General features: G+C 43.9%; 2 protein-coding genes across 3 annotated transcripts; one reads left to right on the forward strand and one right to left on the reverse strand.

Annotated features, from left to right (window-relative positions):
* Positions 1–1,803: 1,803 nt before the first annotated feature.
* Positions 1,804–8,289, forward strand: wfs1a (Wolfram syndrome 1a (wolframin)). Its single transcript, XM_030092983.1, has 11 exons — positions 1,804–2,359; positions 3,627–3,706; positions 4,754–4,898; positions 4,985–5,158; positions 5,416–5,493; positions 5,590–5,723; positions 5,812–5,949; positions 6,103–6,348; positions 6,495–6,773; positions 6,858–7,021; positions 7,116–8,289. The coding sequence occupies exons 1-11, from the start codon at positions 1,804–1,806 to the stop codon at positions 8,287–8,289; spliced, it is 3,168 nt and encodes a 1,055-aa protein (XP_029948843.1).
* Positions 8,290–12,040: 3,751 nt separating this feature from the next.
* Positions 12,041–18,299, reverse strand: ppp2r2ca (protein phosphatase 2, regulatory subunit B, gamma a). Of its 2 annotated transcripts, none has more exons than XM_030094076.1 (10): positions 18,257–18,299; positions 17,381–17,574; positions 16,875–16,972; positions 16,543–16,726; positions 15,292–15,404; positions 14,894–15,071; positions 13,364–13,528; positions 13,070–13,239; positions 12,576–12,667; positions 12,041–12,353 (listed from the first exon to the last, which is right to left on the reverse strand). In XM_030094076.1, the coding sequence occupies exons 2-10, from the start codon at positions 17,442–17,444 to the stop codon at positions 12,056–12,058; spliced, it is 1,362 nt and encodes a 453-aa protein (XP_029949936.1). In that variant the 5' UTR covers positions 17,445–17,574; positions 18,257–18,299; the 3' UTR covers positions 12,041–12,055. The 2 variants fall into 2 exon arrangements, with proteins under 2 accessions (XP_029949936.1, XP_029949937.1); XM_030094077.1 differs by having other exon boundaries at positions 18,253–18,271.
* Between the last annotated feature and the right edge of the window lie 2,211 nt (positions 18,300–20,510).

The raw sequence follows: 20,510 nt of genomic DNA on the forward strand, positions 1-20,510 counted from the left end.
TTTGAAGAGAAGCATAATTTTTTTCTCTATATACTAAATGCAGTGACATTAAGGGATTTCTTTGTGCGTCCCTTTGTCTCTCTCCATCCCTTGTCTCCTGATGTGGGGGCTGTGCGTGAGGAGGTCACATCAGCAGAGGATTAAAGCAGCATGTGTCATCTTTTAACCCACATCTGGGGAGACATACAAATCGCCCATGGTGCCTTGGTGCTAAACTGTTCCTGTTACGAGCAGCTGGGCTTGAATAAGCTCTCAGGTGAAGCTCCAGACCTCCAGAGTGCTTTTATTGCCACTGGGCTGAAAACAGTGAACAAGGACATTTTATGTTCACCCGCGCTGAGGACAGATCCTGATTTATCCTGTGTCAGGCTTGGAGAAATTGTCTCACTAGCTGTGTCCTTTGAGGATTCAGTGAGACAATGAAAGAGAAAGAGAAAGAGCTGCTGTTTTCAGCACTCAGGCAGGTGGACAGCTCCCAGCGTCACTCAGTGCAGCTGTTCAGTGCACTTTTGGGTGATTGGCGCTAACTCTCGATTGTGCTGCACAAATAATGGACCCTTGGTTATGGTTAGGGGTAAATTGTCACTAAAAATGTGATAATTAGGTATAGAAAAGTTGACATTTATATAATCTATGTGAAAGTAGCCAAATGCTCAAAATCGAAAATTACACAATTATAAACCTGACGGGATCGACGGATTGCATCCATTGCATGATTATCTGTATCGGCAGATCTTTGAGAAAATAACGGATCCATTATTTGAGCAACGCATGGTAGATGTGCAAATCACCCAAAACCGCTTCTCACAATATGCTTGTGCTGATTTGCATCTTTCTTCTGGAGTGATGTCTTATTCACACCCAGCAGCCTCAGTGGTCAGGCTGGCTGTCTGCTGGTGCCATATGGAAGAGAGCCACGTTAAGCGCAGGCCTGCATGCTGTTTGACCTGGAACCTCATAATCTACTTAGAGTGGCTATTCTTTGGTTGCCTTTACTTGATACCAGTGAACAATCATTTTATTTTCTCTACTTTTCTCGATTCAAAATGTCAGAAAAAACATGGATCATAATGAGGTTTTAATAAATAAAACATTTTGGGGGGGAAAGGCACACAGATACACACACCCAGTGTTAACCAATCATGTGCGGTGATGCTTTGACGGACATGTTCTCCTCTCTATGAGGGAGAGTTCATTCTAAGGGGGCGGGACTTGAAGTTGTGGTGTTGTTTATAGAGCTGTATTTGACGGCAGCAAGTGTGCGTCTCTGGTTTCGTTGATCTGTGGTAGAGAAAACTTCGTCATGACAAACACATCCAACTTTTAGGATCAGGATATTGTCCTCAAGAAACGTGTATGTCTCATTAGTAAGTATTGTATTTTCTTTCTTTGTGCCGTTTACTTGTACTGTTGTGGAGAAACTTCATGAAATTCAGAATACGCGTGCAGGTTGCGAGTCCGCGTGGGCACGAGAAGATATATATAAAACTGTTTTAATCAAACGTGACAGTGTTGAAACAGACGGTATTCCATGTATTCTCTAAGTCTAAATCCCAGTTTAGTTCTGTAACTAATCCCATTCTTATTCATCTAATTTCTGTCTTTTTGTTTGAACTATTGGCTATGGCTTTGTGCTGACTGTTTTCTAAAATGTCAAAAATTCATGTTTCAAAAGAGAAAATATCTGGAGGATCCTCCAGGGTTACCTCACAGAATATTGTCCTCACATAGCCCATGACTCACTGTAGGAAACTGTCAACATGATAAATTACTCTCATACATTTTTTTCCTTCTTCAGGAAAAATGGAGAAGAATTTCTCATCAACACCCACGGCTGTCAACGGCCAGGGTTCATGCCCTGTCCTGGATGAACCCTCATGTCCCCTCCCTGCACAGATTCCTTCATCACCTGTCTCTAAAGACCTCTCTGCAGCTACTCCTCCCCACAACAAATCTCCACCCAGTTCAGAAACCAGAATATTATCAAATTCTCCTCCACCGACCATGCCTAACGCCTCCAAACAGATGCAATCTTCTCCTCCTGTAGACGAATCAAAGCCCTCATCCCCCACTGTGCCCTCGAAACCTACATACAAAACTCTTCACAATAAACCCCCTTTGCCTGATTCCAAAAGCCCAGCTCCTCCACAAACTTCCACAATTTCTTCCCCTTCCAAACTCATTTCTGCATCGCCTGCATCAAGGACCTCAGCCTGTAGTGCTCCAATGGATTCACCTCCTTCATCCACTGCTGCATCTGCCTCCCCCACAAAACACACCTTTGCTTCCATTGCCAAGCGTGTAATAATGCAGGAGAGGCTTCGAAAAGCAGAGGAAGAGGATGCCAAAGAAGATGACGGTAATGATGTCTTTCACATTATTTTGTTTAAATCTCTTATTGTAAGTCAGAAAGTCACAGACCACACACCCTGTGCTTAGGTGATAATTCTTATGCTAGGTTTTGGAGCATCTTTCGAGTGTAAACCCACCTGTACGTAAACATAGATTTGTGTAAACTTTAAAGCTTGTGTTATAAACTTAGTTGGTGCTACACTTAAATCAATCAGTGTCACCAAACAATGTTAATAGTACTGGAATTTACTAAATAAATTGCTTGAATCCTGTTTCATGTTCACATGATTCAGATTCACATTATGATCCAAGCTGACTGGCACGTGAAGAGAAGTCGACCTGCAATCAAACAGCTTCTCACCTACTTGACCTCTGTTTGTTTACTATAACGCATACCTTTTTTGCAAGTCAGTCTCTTTGGTCCACATTGAAACAAATAATCTGTTATGAGAAATAAAAACAAGAATTATTGTCATAGATCAATAGCTTCTTTTTTTTTTTTTTTAAAGATATATGGGTTTATATCTAAGTAGCAGGTGGTCAGTGCTGGTGGTCCAGAAGGAATTGGTCAAATATTGGTGGAACCATTTTCACTTGAACATTTTGACATGTATGAAATGCATGCTAGCAGCTGTGTATCAGGCACTCAGCATGTCAACACGTTGACACACATGGTACAGGCACATAGTCCAGATGAATGTGAACACACTCAAGTTCTGTTTCACTGTTCGCTTTTATTTCTTTTTAACCTTTGTAGATCAATCGAATTGTCTAATGACTCATTTAAAGATTGAGACAATTCCTCAACAGTTTGTTTCAGAGCTTCACCAGTAAGACATGCTGCGCTTGAGAAAGTGTGACATTTAAGCAAGGGGTGACACGTGAAAAGGGTGAACCCCGATGCTTAAAGGACACCAGGGAGACACTGACAGTTGCGAAACGTCATGTAAGCTACACGTCTGGGCGCAACATGGCAGCCTGGCATGGTGTTTCTGGGGCCCCGGGGCCTCGTCACTGGATATCTTGAAAGGCTGACTGAAGCAGACACGTTTTAAATGCACACACTATCACATCTACACCACCTTTGACTTCTTGTTATGTTCAAGTTACAAGATGTATGTCAGATAAGATTTAATCATTGCTGGCTGTGAACACCGTACGTGTGAGGTTTCAGCCTTTGGTCTCTTTGGTCCTATGAAATAAAATCATTACCACTGTTACAGACTGATTTATATACATGTTAAATTAATTTCCTGTGGCCTCGTTTCCTTCAGATGAAGAACCAGAGGAGGATTTGTCTTTGGAGCAGTTGGAGGAGAAGGCCAACGCTGGTGATGCCAGGGCTCAGACCCGGGTGAGGGAAAGCACATGACATTGTTTTCTGTCCTGCTGGTTCTCTCTTAGTCTGGGTGTGAGTGTGTCTATTTTTGGCTCCTTGGAAGACGATTCCAGAATTTTTAGTGGAATGCAGAAATATTCACCATGCCTATAAATCATTAAGAAGAACTGTTACAGTATGCTGCAGCACATGCTGAATTTGCAAATAAGAAAGAAACATTCAGGATTATCCTCACATGCAAATTTCACTAAGGATGGAACTTAAGACAGCATATTTCAGGCCCAGAAGCCCTGGAAGGGTAAATTCCTTGGAGATTGCATTTACCCATCATGTAGAACGTGTGTGTATTTTAGGAAAGGTCCAAACATGTGAGAGCGTCAGTTAAGCCTTGAATGCAATATGAATATTGAGCTTAATGGGTCGGATCCCTGAAGGATAGGCTGCACCTTGTCACATATTTGCATGTCTATACATTTCATATAAACAATACAATTGTAATTTTTGTTGTCTATTTCTAATAAACTATATTATTATATGTTCATATAGTTTAGTTATTGCCAAAAAAGCAGGTTTATATGGCTATACAGACATGAATAATGCAGACTCAGTTTAAATTAAAACTCATCAACTAGAAACAGATACGTGATAAAACAGCATGAGAGCATAGTTATGAAAGACAGTTAATATTAGAAAACAGTCACTTGATATGCTACTGAGGCCCCTGCTGCTCCCATTAGTTAGCAATGGCAGACACACCAAGTGCCCGAGAAACAAGGAATCATGAGTACTGTAGTCCTCTGCTGTGCATCAGCTACTGTGAACTGTGGTGAGAATTATTGAAACAAAGTGAAGATTACAAGTTGTTAGTACGTCCTGTACTTATTTAAGATTAATCAATACATTTTGGACCAATGGACTTCTCCATAATTCCAGGTAACATCACATTAACTCTTTGTGCTGTAAAAGGAATGTTTTGCAGGAGAAAAGTTTTGATGTGGTTGGATCCAGGTCACAGAGGCTTATTTTTGGTATTCGCTTTCATTTCTGCTGCGTGTGTTTCAGCTGGGTCAGCACTACTTGATTCTTGCTGAAGAAAAGGACAGTGATGTAAATAACTGCCTGGCTGTTGATTGGTTCATTAAAGCAGCTAAACAGGGGAGGAAGAGTGCAGCCAGAGCGCTGCAACGCTGCTGGATCCAGAGAAAAGGTTAATGCATCAGAATTTATTTTATGCATGACAGTATCCCTGCTTCTGTGTTTGTAGTCCAGTAACAGATTCTCATCCAACCTCAGGAATCACGGCAGAGAATGAAGCTGATGTACGCAAGTTATCGACAGAGAGCAAGTTTGAGTTGGCAGTGCGCAAAGCGGCTATGATGATGTACTGGAAACTCAATCCGGACAGGAAGAAGAAGGTGGCTATGTCTGAGATGCTAGAGAATGTCAGCCAGGTCAATGCAGTGGCAGGTAGGAGGCACACACACCAATGTTAGAGCAAACGTGCCATAAATACTACAAGGAGTTTTATGCATAGTGATAAAAATCCTGTCTGGTGGAGCACAGGCTTCCCTGAATGTTTTAGGATGCTGTAATTTGAAAATATTACGTAATTCCTTTTGCAATTTCAATGGAGTCAGCTGTCACCGCAGCCAGTGTCACATTTCACACAGGCATTCAGGAGAAGCTTGTGCCTCACTGCTGCTGTGTTCATTTCTCACCAACAGATGGTGCTGCTAACAGGATTCCTGCTCCCTCATCAGGCCAAACGCATAAAGTGCTGAGGAGCATGGTCAGGAATGATTGTAGGTGTCCAGAAGGAGTGGGGAAAAAAAAAATAAAATAAAAAGAGAGAGATTTGTTGTGTATTTGTGCATAATAGACTATTTGTGTCCTCTCAGCCCAGCAGATGGTGGATCTCGATGATTTTGTGGAGATGACGAAAAAATATGCTCAGGGTATCGTCCCCTCAGGAGCCCAGAATAACACTCAAGTTTCGGACAAAAAAGAGAGCCCTGCACCCGCTGTGAAGGAGGTGAAAATACAGAGCCAACAAAAACTAGGAGAATATCACAGCTGTTGAAGTGACGGTTCTGATGTGTAACCTCAGCTCTGTGTCACAGCGTAAGACTGCACTCGTTCCATCAGGATGTAAAAAGTCCAACAGAGGTTCTTGGACCTTTGGCCGAAGCAGATTGATGCTCCACTCCAAGCAGACTGGCGCCATTCAAAGAGCCATGGACATGAAATCACGGCTAATGGTACGTTTCTCTGATCATGTCTGAGATTACTGTTCACATTTTCTTCTCTTTCTTTTACTGAGTGTGTTGTAATATTTAGTCAGTGCATTCTCTGTCTTCTGTTTCATTTTTCAATAGTTTGAGGTCATCTTTTTCTGTCCCTCTTCATTGCAGATGCTGCAGTATCCTCTGCATGCAGCGATTGAGATGAAGGAGCACCTGGTCGACTGGGCGTCTCGAGCCGGCGTCCAGTGGCTGAGCACCGTCATCCCCACGCAGCATGTCAATGCACTCATCTTCTTCTTCATCATCAGCAACCTGACCGTTGACCTGTTTGCTTTTGTCATCCCGCTGCTGGTTTTTTACCTGTCCTTCATATCCATGATCATCTGTACTCTGCGTGTTCTTCAGAGCAGCAAGGTGGGTTCTTCCTACCTCTAGTCGCCCTTACTTATTAACCACGACAAACACAGGATTGAATTATTGCGAAACAGTAACATTAACAGCAGGGATGATATACTTGCTGATTTAACAAACTTTTATTTGTTTTTGTTTTCTTCTTTCAGACATGGGAGAACTTCCGGGCCCTCACGTCTCTCTTGATACGTTTTGAGCCGGGTCTCGATGTGGAGCAAGCCGAAACAAACTTCGGCTGGAACAATCTGGAACCATACCTGTACTTCATCCTTTCTGTTTTCTTTGTCATTTTTTCCTTCCCTGTCGCCGACAAGCATTGGATCCCGTGTTCGGAGCTTTCCACTGTGGCTGTGTTCTTTACGGCTGTCAGCTACCACAGCCTCAGCCCGACTGCCTCGACGTATACTCGCCGGGCAATGGCCATCGAGGTCAGAAACACGAGAGATTAGAGGTTCTAAATTCTGATCTTTCATGTTGTCAGATGACTGAATGTTTATGCTGTTTCATTCCAGGTAGCTTCATCTCTCTGCTGCCTGACCCAGTTCCTCCCAGAAAACATGACTGTCGTTCGATTTCTGGGACGCACCTTCACCACGCTGCCACTCGGAGAGTCAGTGGTGCTTAAACTCAGCCTCCCCTGCCTGTTGTACCTTTACCTCTTTTACCTCTTCTTCAGGTGAGTCTGTTTACCAGTAATGCAGTGATCCAATGGAATCTGAAGGAATCCCAGATTTGAATATACTCTCCTATTTTTCTGACTCTTCCTGTAGCATGGCAAGGATGCGTGGTTTCCGTGGGACGTACTGTTTCCTGGTGCCGTACCTTGTGTGCTTCATGTGGTGTGAGTTCTCGGTGGTTCTCCTGCAGAATTCCTCCGCTGTGGGTCTCATGCGCACCTGTGTCGCCTACTTTCTCTTCTTGTTTGCGCTGCCCGTTTTGGCTTTCGGACTCGCCACCATGCTCTTCATCCAGATCTTCAAGTGGTTCCTTGAGCTGGAACTGACAAAGGTGATCGTGACGCTGGTGGTGTGTGCCATTCCCGTCACCCTGCGGCTCTGGACACGTTTCAGCATGTCCATCCTGGATGTCTTCCGCTCACTGACACAGCGGGGCCCGGTCAAGCTCATATTACTGTGTATCTCCATGGTCATCCTGTTATTTTCATTTTATGTGTACCACTCAGAGGGGCAGAAAGTGTACAACTCCACCCTGACGTGGAGCCAGTACAGCCAGGTCTGTGGTCCCCCTGCCTGGGAAACCAAAGGCATGGCCCAGACTCAGATCTTCTGCAGCCATTTGCAAGGACACAGAGTCACCTGGGCCGGGCGCTTCAAGCACGTCCGTGTGGCCGAGACCGAGAACGGGGCTCAGTCTGTCATCAACATGCTGCCGGTGTTCATGGGGGACTGGCTGCGCTGCTTGTACGGAGAGAAATACCCCAAATGTGAGCCAAGGAACACCACGGTCACAAACCTCACAGCGGCAGACATCACCTCCACTTCTGTTCCACTTCCTGTGCTGCTTCGAATGCAAGAAGAGGAAGAGTTGTGTCAGATCAAGGCTCTGGCCAAAAACACCTGCCACGTCAAGCGCTTTGACAGCTTCCGATTTGAGGTGACGGTGGGAATGATCCAGGAGGGAAGTGCGGAGGATGCAGCCAGGGATGTAATCCTGATGGCCAGCCATGAGTTCAGACAGGTGCTGCTCAATCTGAGCCCCGGTCACCTGGTGGAGTTCAGCACCAAGCTGGAAGGCCGTCTCGGAGCCAGAACTCCAGCCTTCGAGCTGAAGGCCATCCACTGTCTGGACTGCGTCTCCTCGCTTCTAACTGGAGGCAGACAGGTGAAGATAGAGAGAGACTGGAGACGCACGACCATGAGAGCCCTTAAGTTTGCATTTGATTTCTTCTTCTCGCCGTTCCTGTCAGCAAAAATCGCCCCCTGACAGGTAAAAGAGGGAAGCAAAGTCTAAGTGATGCACTCACTGGAATCCTTTCAGAACTTTTGAAATGATCACATTTCTAATGTGACTTGCAGTTTTGTTTACAACTCCTCCGATATAAAGTGACAGACCCTGTTTCGTTACTGACACTTTAACGTGGCTAACATCTTTAATCATTTTTTTAAATATTTTACACAATACTTACTGTTGCATGAGTTGCAAGTCTTACTAAGTTGCACAGGAAGATTTTTTTTTTTTTAAGATTTCTATTGGGTTTTCTCTGGATTATTGTTATTTTTTTTTAGTTTCCAATATATTTAAACTAATGTCAGTTGTGGCCACTTTTAAACCTCTACAACAAATAGGAGATAAACAGTATTTATACGTTTATGTTTACAGGATAGCATTATTGCTACTACCTTTGTATCAGTGATTGATGTTTGCAGTTCCTTGTTCTTGCATTTTTAAATGTATTTATTTATTTCTAGGTGCTAATCATCTTGCTCTCATTTGCATATGTATGTTTCATCCTAATACTCTTAAGACTTGTGGCCTTAAATTATAATTCTAACTTAACTACAGGATGACTTTTTAATGAGTGTGATCATGAAGAGACATTAGAAGTACTTCCTCTCCCATATGAGACTGTTGCCATTCCGTAGCACTGCCCATCAGTAATGAACACGTGAACTAAGATCGCAGCGTTTCCTGTGTCGACAAATTATTTGCAAGTAATACAATTTCATTTTATGCCTTTTTTGCTGTCCATAACTGAAAGTTATGGACAGCAACATTTTCACAGGTCTTTACATGTGAACACTTCAGCTGTAAACTGATATATTTGTGAATGTTGTTTGCTGATGTTGAGCCTTTATACTGTGAATGTGAGTGCCCTTTTATGAAGTCGTGGACTCACTAAGGATTAAAGGTGCAGTAGGCAGGATTCGGCATCTCCGCCATCTTGCTTAGGGGTACCTAAGTAAGATGGTGTTTTGAAACTCAGCACAGCCAATCCTGTCCTGTTTTCTCTGACATCACGCCCTTACGCAAATTAAGCCCCTCCCACAAGAACGTGCGACAAACACCTCTCGACCAATCACGGTTAGAGCCTCAGGGCTCTTCTGATTGGTCAAAGATACCTGGAGCTGTCGAGATTCCTTTTCAGCTCAGAACAGAGACAGATGGAAACGCTGCGCCTTCGCGGTAGTGCAATTATGCTACACCACTAAAGGATTGTCAATGGGTACTCTAACATCTAATCCAAAGAAAACACAGAAAAATTAGCATTGACTAGCAAAATCCTGCCTACAGCACCTTTAACTAATATTGTTAAAAAGTGCTCCACTTTTGGAGAAAACAAGAGATCCCATGTGAAAAACTGCATTCAGTGTGAAACTCAGACTGTGTTGTGTGGTGTTGGATAAGGTGTCTAAATAAATATCAAACAAATGGTATTTAAAAAAAAAAATCCAGAAGAGAATTGACCAATTTCATATCATTTATTAATGCACATTCCTTTCATTCACCTCATTTGAGTTATGTTCTTGTACTGTTAGGTTTGTCTTTTTAAAAGTATGATAAATATACACGCTAGAAGCACTGAGTAATGGCAACATGCTGCTGCTGCTGCTGTGCTCCTGAACACACGTCCTCACACCGGCTGTTTGTGGTTTGTGATAGAATTACAACTGACTTCCTCTGTCCAGGAGCTTGTATAATACTTTAGCTGGCCTGACATGATCTAAACCTGTTTGTGTTGTTTTGCTGTGATCAATTAAATCAATTAGTGCCAGGTTGCGTTTGCATCTAGTAACACCAGCAAACAGTGAAGACCAAAACATATATGGCAATAAGAAATCCTCCTTGGCTACAAGCTGTTAACATAAATATCATTGAATAATAATCTGGCAACCAAAATGTGTGAGAAGTGATAAAGCAGATGTGTGGGACAGATACAACAATTTCTTCTTTTCTTTGTGGTTAATGGTTTACACAGTGAATTATTGATGCAAAAATCACATTTCGGATTTGGAAAAAAGTTCAGAAGAACTTGATTATTTTCACCTCTGCACTGATTATTTGACTCCACCTGCTACAGAACACAACCAGACCACTTAATCCAATAATCCCATCAGGGCCAAGGTCACTTGAAAACAAAAGTACTTCACTGTAAACAATCAAATCTTGACCAAGTCACACAATTCAAGTTCAATACAGACATCACCTCACCGCTGTACATCCCAGACTTTCAGTGTCGCCCCCAGAGAAGCGTGTGGCACTGTGAGGTATACGGTACGACGACCTGTGATACAATACATTTACATGACATTGTTGTTTCAAGACAGTTTAGCAATGTACACAATGAGCTATTGCACTGCTGATACCCTCTGGCTTTCAAACACACCACTCACAGGCTTAGTCAACAAAACTTTGATTGGCTGAATTGGGGGTTTCATCGAAGAACAGTGTGCTTAGAATCGAACTTGATTGCAACAACCCTCAACAAAATGTGCTTGTGCGTGTTAAAAATGAATGCTGCTCATTTCCTATTAGCACAGTCGACAGAAATTAGTCTTAGGTCGACTATTTCATCAACAATTAGCCTCATTTTATGCATGTGTGGGAGGATGAGAATACACTGAATCGCTCAACTGCGTTGATTTTAAGGATGAAGTGAATGACTTTGAATCAGCCAGCAAAACTCAAAAGCAGGCTTTATATACACAAGAAATGTTAAAAATGTTTTTTTTTTTTTTTTTGCACATTTTACCCCTCGCTCTACAGTCAGCAATAACTATGCATGTACTGCTACAAGAAAATATCTGAAGTATTGTGATTCCACAATCCTTTGATGAGTGTGTATCCATGTTCATTTACAGCGTACTTGACAAAATGCATCTTTTAGCTTTCAGGGACCCAAACTGGTACCACCTTTAAAAAAAGAACACTGAATATTTACAGCTAACAGTAAAAAGAGTGTACATGTTTACGTAATCTGTAGAAGAAGAGCTCTGAAGCTGCTGTTTCTGTTAGTGCGATTATTGCAAAGTGAGTAGAGACAAAGACTATGGGTTGGTTAATGCGTGCAATCTCCAAGAGCGCTGCTCTGTGGGACAGGTTCAGTTGCTAATGTCACTTGATAAAAGATAAAAAAAAAAGGTTTCAAGATGTTGCTGTGAAGAGTTATACATTAACACCATTCCTAATGGTTCACATTGCTAACTTCAAACTGTCGTCACCAGAACTGCATGTTTTGCTGTGTTAGATGTTTCTTGTTTTTGAGACCGAGCAACTTAGCGTCTTGCATGGTGTGTGAAAAGTTACCAGAGCACATTAGTGAGAGGAGTGCAACATTGTGTGATCAACAGCTCTGAGTCACTGTGGATAGAGAGGTGTCCCTGCACCTCTTTCACTGCCCCCTACTGAGGGGCACTTTACACAAACATCTTCAAAAAGTGCAGCAAAAAAAAAAAAAAAAAGTCCTGATGGGCACCAGAGACATTCATTCATCTCAGTGTTGGAAAAAAAAAAAAGAACATACCACTTCCTTGGGTAACCACATGAACTGAACAGAAAAGATAGTTTTGTCACTATTTCAGTAATCCAGTCTTGTACAGATGTTGCGTCTCAGTATTTTGTGAAACAGCTGACTTAGTCTTAATCTCTTCATCAATGCGTTCCGCTTCCTGTGCGCTCCTCCGAATCCTCCAAATATATTTGGGTCATTGTTTGTGTTTCTTGATAAAAGCGCTGCTACCCCCCCTTCCTGTCACTGTGCCTGCGTCTCGGGGTTGACGCGGTCCTGGAAGATGTACAGGTTGTTGGTGGCCGCGATGGCAATTATATTCTCAGACGGATGCCAAGCCATGTGCAGGATTTTCTTGGTGAAGTCCAGGCTGTCGACGCCCACGTCGCCGCGGCGACGCTTGCCGCCGGTGTACACGCGCCGGGTCCGCAGCACAGCCCGGGGCTTGCTGCTTTCCCGCCACGCCTCCAGGGTCACGCCTCGACCCGTCTCTCTGTCGAACATCCGGAAAAAGCTGTTGTACGCCCCGGTCATGATCACACTGAGGAGAGGAGAGGAGACACATCAGACATGGTGAAGATATGGCTGAGAACCACGGGACTGATTTGCGATCGGAAAAGCTCGTCACCGGGATTGATTTATTGTCAGTTGATGCCAGAGGCAGAACATTCAGAGAATCACTGTCAGCAGAAAATAAAACCACTTACTCTGCTTTCAAACGCACTTAAATTCCCTGCCCTGTCTGTTTCCTATTTCTACTTACCTGTCAGAGCTGTTCCAAACACACTCGAACTTGTCAAAGATGCAGTCGTTTTCATAGAGCGAGCACAATTTACTCCTCAGGTATTCATGGACCTGGAAAGGATGAAAATAGTCAACCTTAATATTTGGGATGAATAAAAGAGGCATGATGCACAATGAGTGACTGAAAACAGAAGAAAAATCATTATTAGAATAATGATAACATCTGGATTCGATGTCTGCCAAGGAATCGTTCACATTATTCAATTACTACTACTACTATGAGCTATGACTACTTTTCCAGTCTGTGTCTTTCGGGAAGTAACAGTGATGTGTAAATTGTAAGATTCGGAAGCAATAATCTCATTTTTTCACACTCCTTCACTCACTCTTCAGAAATATTGTGGATATAAATTCCACAGAAATCACTTAAGAACAAGACAGCTACAGCTTGTATTATTTTTCAAAAAGTCAGGCTAAAATGCAGACCCAGATCACGAAATGTTCTTATCCCACCTGGTACGTCTCTACTGGGCCTTTGTCCATGTTCAGGTCCCACACCTTGGCGGTGAGGTAGTCTCTGGTCAGCAGGTATCGACCGCTGTGGCTGAACTTAACATCCGATACAGAGGAAATTATTTCTGAGAAGAAAGACCGGCTCCCTGGATCCTCAGGTTCCTCAAAAACTAGTTAGACACAGAAAAGTATGGTGCATGTGAGAGCTTTCAGTAAGGTCAGGCAAGGATCTGAGCATGAATAACGCTCAGATCCTTGTGGCTACATTTCCTAAATTCTCCACAAGATGCTCACGTTTGGTGTGTTTGTCGCAGAGTGCAGAGGCTCTCATGTCACAGAGGCGCAGTGTTCCCTTGCTGCTGCTGTACACAAACAAGTGGCAGTGCTCTGGGTGGAACTCTGCTGCTGTTATCACCTCTGTCAGGTCCTCCATGTTGGCTGGTTTGATGTCCACAATATCTGTGAAAAGCACCGTCAAGGAGCAAACGGCACAACAGCAACCCATAAACCAAGAGAGTGGGATATTCCTGCTTTTATATATAAGAGGACTGGGTGAGACACAAAGCACAAATAATTTATTTGCAATAATAACCTCTTCTCGGAATCTTGTTAGAAGTGAATTAATTCTGTTTTAGTTATCAATATGTTGTAAATGCTGTCAATTCATCGTCACAACCCAAAAAATGCTCCCCAACAATCCCCATCATGCATGCAGACTGTCCCCCTCGCTGTTCTATTTGTGGCAGTCCTGCGTGGTTTAGTAGAAAGTGTACTGCCGAGTGAATTATTTAAACTCGTCTTCCATAGATGCCTCTATGATTTTCTAGGTCAGCTTCAGTTTGAATGGGAGATCACCAAATGCACCCAGCTCACACCGATACATGCAACATACTACAGTCTGCACCGGGAACGCACACTGGGGCGGTACACAGCGCTCTGCTTTCAACATAGATCCAAACATAGCCTCCTACCTGCTTCAATTAAATATTGATAATGGATGGATTCACATGAACAGGAATGTAAAGGACGAGATGTGAGGTGCAAATATGTTTAAGATGCTTCAGACATGAATCTGTATGTATAGTTTTGGTATCAGCTGAAGACGATGCCAGAAGATCGAATGTGTGAAATGCACATTATGCTACAGCTATGAACAAAAATAAGCAGAAATTTTTGTCAGTCTTGACACTTTTGGTCTGTTAAACATGTTTGTTTAAATAAAAAGGGCATTTTTCATTCAGTGCATTAAGGTTTACTGACAATGCTGCAGCTGCATGAAGTGCTTAATCACCAGTTCAAGTCTGCCTGCCTCTATGTGAGTTTTCTCCAGGAACTCCAGTTTCCTTCCACAGTCCAAAAACATGTGCTCAAGGTTTGTTAGCTACTGTAACATTGCCAGGGAGAGGGACTGTGAGTGAGTGATGATCTGTCCCTCTGTGTCTGCCCGGTGATGGACTTGGAGACTGTCTTGGACTCTGCCTTCCCTTGCAGTCAGCTGGGATTGGCTCTTGTTACCTGCACCGTCGCATTGGATAAAATGAAGATGCATTGGGGTGTCACACGTTCCTTTGTTGTTTTGCAGGATTGGCTTTCCTTATACAAATCCAATCTTGTCAATATGGTTGCAAATTTGGCTGATACCTTAAAAAATATGTCCCTGGTGTTCTTCCTTGTGTTAATGTTATGTGAATTTTTGACCCTGTGAAAGCTGAGCATCCAGTCTGAGATGAAGTCAAACTCAAAAATAAGAGCAGCTGCTGTAAGGCCGCCCAAAGAGGAGAATAATGACCGTTAGGGCAGTTGAAAAACACGAAGGAAGGATACTGAAACTTCGGTCTGTGATGCCCAGGTGCCACATATTGATGCGGAGGTCATCGGCAGACAGGTAGGTCTCCCCGTCGCTGTTGACCGAGATGGAGTTGACATGGTAGGTATGTCCATTAGCAAACACTCGCCTGGGGCGAACTTCTACCATCAGATCTGTCGGTTTCAATACAGGCACCTGCAGGGAAGAGAGGCGAGAGATTTAAAAAAACAAAGGAAAAGAAGTGACGTAACAAAAACAGTGACAGAAATACTGAAGGACAGATGAGAAGACATGAGAGTCAGGGATCTGAACTCAGAATCAAAGTCAGAAAAGGTGACACTTGGTTTGTGCATTAAATAAATACTGGATTGAAACAAATACCAATGTGCATGTGCATGTGCACGCTTCAGTGTACCTGCAGGGAGGTGATGGTCGAGATGTCCTTGATTCGTCCCTCCTCATCTTTCAGGTTGTAGCCCTCTGGTCTCTTGTCCCTCTCACTCACCTTCCACAGTTTAATGGTCTTATCTGTGACAGTCAACAGGATTTTCACATCAGAAGAGAGGAAGTAAATCTGACCAGAGTTGCCTACAGTTTGGGGAAAAGGATGATTGGGAAGATTTCTACAATGTGTAGAGATAATCATGAGACGATTTAGCATCGTTCGAAATGTAGTCTGTTTTTAGTAAACTGAGAGAAATGTAGGTGGTGGAGTGTTTAGCACTCCCGATTCACTGGGAGACGGTTGTTGTTTCAATCACAGGCTCAGGAGGTCTTTAACTGCATACTCTCTGAGACACTCTGTACCTACAGTATATTTTCTCTGAGTGCCATGGTTTCCTCCCAAATTGCAGATACTTGTTTTAGTGCATTTTTTCTCTCTATTTTGAGCATAGTTTTAAGTGTTGGTCATCTGCTTCTGTTTTTGCCTCATGATGGACTGGTGAACTGTATTCGCTCCCTCCGCTCCTCCAACTCCAACCTGCTGTCCCTGCCGTGTAGGACCAGGCTCCGAACCTGGGGAGACAGAGCCTTCTCCATTGCTGCCCCCACCCTCTGGAACTCACTGACCCAACCTCTCCGTGACTGCTCCAACCTCCCCACCTTCAAGACAGAACTCAAAACCCATGTGTTTTGCTTTTGATGTTTGATGTTTTTTTTCTGCTGTTGATTTTATGCTGCTGTGTTTTATTTATTTTGTTGTATTGTGAAGCGACTTTGAGTGTCCTGAAAAGCGCGATACAAATAAAATGTATTATTATTGTTATTATTATTATTATTATTATTATTATTATTATTGTATTCGGTACACCCAACCTTTCCACATGTAAATCTGGATTCACCTCAGTTGTATAAAGCAGTACAGAAGATGGATGGATCAGTAGGGCTATGTGTCTACAAAACATGACCATGTCTCACACTGACAATTATTCATTACTAAAGCACAGATCAAACTTTGTAATTTTTTTTACCCAAAACTAATAATCTATCAGTGGTATAGTGGTTATGCTATCCTGCAAAAATTCTAAACAGAATATTTTGGAAGTTGGATCTTTCCCAATAGTTTGTCATTGATACCTTGGAGGAATTGAGTTCAGATGCTCTATGCAAGAAATTGTACATTTCTGTTTGATTTTTAAAGGTTAAAAGTTCACCGATGCCTCACCATTGGTGGAAAGGAGAAAATGTGCAGCGTTCTGCTGTGGCAGCCATCGGATCTTGTTGATTTTTTCTTCAATCTCCAGACTCTTCAGGTAGTCGAAGTCTGGCTCGTGGCTCTGGAACGTGCTGTAGACATTGTACTCGCCAGAGTCCCCCGTCTCCCCCACCTCCTCTGACTCCCCTTTAGACTGCCCAGGGCACACGAGGGAGAAAACACAGTTTTCAATGACACATTTTACATAACGATATATCAGAAAAACATTTATAAGGGGGGAAATAGAGTGACTCAATTAGATAAAATATGGGTAAAGAAAGCTGATGATTGGGTCAGCTGACCTCAATTTCTCTCTGAAAGATGACCACTCGGCCACCTTTATCCCCCGTGGCGAGCAGGTCCCCAGTCTGGTTGAACTCCACGGTAGAGATGACATCAGCTACGGGAAAAACCGTGAAATCGAAAGCAATTAAAGAGGATGATAGATGGAGACCCAAAAGAAAAAAACATGATGGTGGAGCCAGGTTAATGAAGGGCAGAAAATTGGGAAGCATATCAAATGCAAACAGGAATTGGAACTGATATGTAAGAAAAAACAACTGGATCTCTATAAACCACTCACAGTCTCTGCTCCCATGCATAAAGTAAATATTTATCTCTTGAAGGCGGTATATCTTTAAACTCTAAAACACTATTTAGATGGACGTGGAGTGATCAATGCCATCATTCTTTCTCTCCAGCACTGCAGAAACAACAATTCAAGCCTGAAGATGAAATGAATCCACTCATGTGTACAGGCATGTTATTCGACACCACTGGCAGAGCCCTGAACCACCGTCCGCTGTACCTTCGGTGACGTAGTCTCGCAGGAAGGTGTGGTTGATTTTGGGGCTCTCAGCGTCCTCGCCCATCTGAAGTTGAGGGAGGGTGACCCGCCAGCGCGCCCGTCCTGAGGGGAAGGGTCCAATCCGTAATGTCTCTCCCCACCCAGGCTCCGCCCATGCTGCTCGGGCCTAGCGGAGCGGCCGGGAACAAGGCATCCTGGGAAACCAGCCGGCCGGAAGGAGAGTAGACGCGAGGAGATGGGGTTGGAGACGGGAGTGTGGTGGGAGGAGAGGAGGGTTTCAGGAAGGAGGAAAGGGGACGGACAGAAAATGAGATGAACGACAGAGGAGGGCGATGTGAGTGGAGAGGCTGGTGGTGAAGGCAGCTGTGGGAAGGAAACAAGATTTCGGTCACCAACTGGGCTGCCAACACGTCCACATGGCATCTGAAACGCCGTGACCTTAGTGAGACATTCAACACACTCAATTAGCAGAGACGCACGTGTGCGGACGCACAAGGCCCAGTCATTGTTGAGACATGTCTCAGTGCTGTAGAGTGGAAGAAAACAGCTAACAACACGAGCAGAGGGAGAGAACACACACCCCTCGTGTTCACATACAAAATTAAATACAGCATGAAGATGCTTCGTGTGTGAAAATATTCACTGCAACATCCCCCTCGTGGAGGTCTGGCAGTGGTAGTAAATGATCCCAGGGTGTGGTAGTCCTCTCTGCCCACTTTCCAGATCTTTGCTCTATCTGTCTTTATTTCTCTTCCTCACACACGCACACGCACACACAGGCACACTTCTTAAACAGATAGTCCTTGACAGAGATCAGAGAACGCAGTGTCTTGCCTGTGCTGCAGGAGGGAGGGAGGCAGGCCTCAGCTCACCTACCAGTCCGCCTGCCGATGCTGCCGCTGGTGCTGCTGTCCCTGCTGCTGGTGTTTGCTCGGTCTTCTGCTGCGCCGTTCTCACGCAGGCCCCGTGGTTCTGTCGGAGGGAGAGGAGAGAGGACAGACAAGAGAGAGCGAGGGTAAGCGGTGAGAGGAGGAGGAGAGGCAAAGGAGGAGAAAAAAGAGAAAGAGAGAGGGGTAACGAGGAGGATGGAGGTCTGCTGCCTGCTGATGCTGTGGATCTGCTTCTGTGCAGCATCCACTGTGTCATGGCAGCCTCCTCCTGGTGCAGCCAATCACGGTGAAGCTGTCAGTGGCAGATCCACCCACTGCAGGAGAGGAGAAGTGCACAGCACCAGCAGAGGGAGCTCCTCCAAACTGGGTCTGCTCAGGGCTACAAGCAATTTTCTTTAAAACATATCTCTCAATGAAAGAATAGCACAATGCTCGAAATAAATTTCATGACAGAACTACATATTTGTTATGAATGTGTGTCTGTTGTAGTGCAGTTTAAAAAATCTTTTTAAAAGCTACAAAGAGTCACACAGCGACAGAATCACACACTGAATGCACACAATAGTGGTTGGTACTCACCTTAAATTAGCAAAACTATCTCCAGTTCTAGAGGGGATTTTCATGTTCTGCCTGCATAAAAGTAGAAAGTGGGTGAGGTTTCTTTCTTCCACAGTTCAAAAACATTGAGGTGAACTGTTTACTGCATGTTTGCATGTGAAAATCCAAGTAGATCAGAAGTTCCTGAAATACTCGGTTACTTCAGTTCCCTTTCCACGGCAGATTACAACATCTAGTCCAGATATTTACTTGAATGAGTTCTGATGGGGACCGGAAGCACTTGGCAACATTGGACTGACATAAGCAGATAGTTCAGGCTGGAGCCACGCCATTAATTCTGTAAAGTTAAATCAATTCCCTTTAATGAATAAACCCGCGGCGCCAGATGGGCTAAATAAAGTTCAGGGGATTACCTTGACGCAATCGTTTCCACGGAGTCCTCCATAGACTCTCTCTCTCTGCTCTCATTCGCCGGGCGCGCTGCCTTCAGGTGTTTCTCCTGGAAGAATATCCCACCTTAGAAGAAACTGAGTTTGGGAGATCTCTTCTCGCTTTACCTGAGCGAGGGGATGCCCTGCTTCCACCCAGAAGCGTTGGAGTCTATGGAGGCTGGCAGCGCGGCTCCCGGGGCTTCCCCCGACCGCGGACCCGATGCGCCTTTACGCAGGGAGGCGGTGAGAGAGTCTCCCATGGTCCGGGGGATGGGCTGGTTCTTCTCCCCGCTGTGGACCCCGCGACCCACCACCAGGGACCGGAGATTCGGAGGCGGAACGAGAAGCGAGCAGGAGGAGGCCTGGCTGGACGATCACTCCGACTTCACCAGGGCCTACTTTTTACGCAGAGCTTCAGCGTAAGAGTCAACTTTTCTGACAATTTTGTTTTCCCAGCAGACACTTTAGGTCCCAGTAGACTTTAGGGCGCTTGAATTAGAGACTGCAGCTGAGCCTTAGCTTCACTGTTAAGACTATGAAGTTGAAATTATCTTTTTGATTGTGCAATTATTATATATTTTTTTAATTTTTAACTTTTCGTTGGATAAGTTAAATGTTAATGTCTTTTTTGCATATTCCCTGCCAGCATCGTTACTAATGGAATACTCTCTAAATTACATAGTTTCTTTTTTCCAATATCTGATTCTTTATTTTATACACATACAGTTAAACACAGAATTCATGCATACTTGTACACACATTCTTCAAAAAGACTCACTTATGGATCAAAAAGAAGCTAAACCTAAATAAATATAGCCTACCTAAATATTCTAGCCAAACTCTCTCATGTTGGTACATGGCGACTGATGAATACACACACCTACATATGCATACACACACCCAGAGCACTCAAATGGTACAATGGATTATGTCTGCAACATTTTAAAATGTGTGCTGCAGCTTGGTAATCACCATAACAGATGCATTCAAAATTTTTAGTAAAGATGTGCATGACACAAAATTCTCAGAAAAATATTTAGTTGGAATAATTTCTCAGAAACTGGCTGATGCAGCATGTCTTGTGATTTCAGGGTCAGTGGTCCACAGACAGAGGTGTCTCCCCAGCTGCCCAGGTTTCCCAGGAGCAGCTCCGATCAATCTGACCTGTTCAAGAAGTCGACGTACCGCAGGACGTCCTCTCCGCTGTCCAGCTCTCATCTGAACATCTCGTATTCCCCAGACAGGCTCAGG

The sequence above is a fragment of the Salarias fasciatus genome, chromosome 6 (genome assembly GCF_902148845.1).
Source record: "Salarias fasciatus chromosome 6, fSalaFa1.1, whole genome shotgun sequence".
NCBI classification, from domain to species: domain Eukaryota; kingdom Metazoa; phylum Chordata; class Actinopteri; order Blenniiformes; family Blenniidae; genus Salarias; species Salarias fasciatus.

Coding starts and splice junctions, on each gene's coding strand:
- wfs1a (XM_030092983.1), top strand. CDS start 1,804: ATGGAGAAGAATTTCTCATCAACACCCACGGCTGTCAACGGCCAGGGT. Junction 5,494..5,589: donor GAGCATGGTCAGGAATGATT/GTAGGTGTCCAG, acceptor GTGTCCTCTCAG/CCCAGCAGATGGTGGATCTC. Junction 6,774..6,857: donor GCCGGGCAATGGCCATCGAG/GTCAGAAACACG, acceptor GTTTCATTCCAG/GTAGCTTCATCTCTCTGCTG.
- ppp2r2ca (XM_030094076.1), bottom strand. CDS start 17,444: ATGGGCGAGGACGCTGAGAGCCCCAAAATCAACCACACCTTCCTGCGA. Junction 16,973..17,380: donor GCGAGACTACGTCACCGAAG/GTACAGCGGACG, acceptor TTTTTCCCGTAG/CTGATGTCATCTCTACCGTG. Junction 13,529..14,893: donor CATCACAGACCGAAGTTTCA/GTATCCTTCCTT, acceptor TGCTTTTCACAG/ATATTGTGGACATCAAACCA.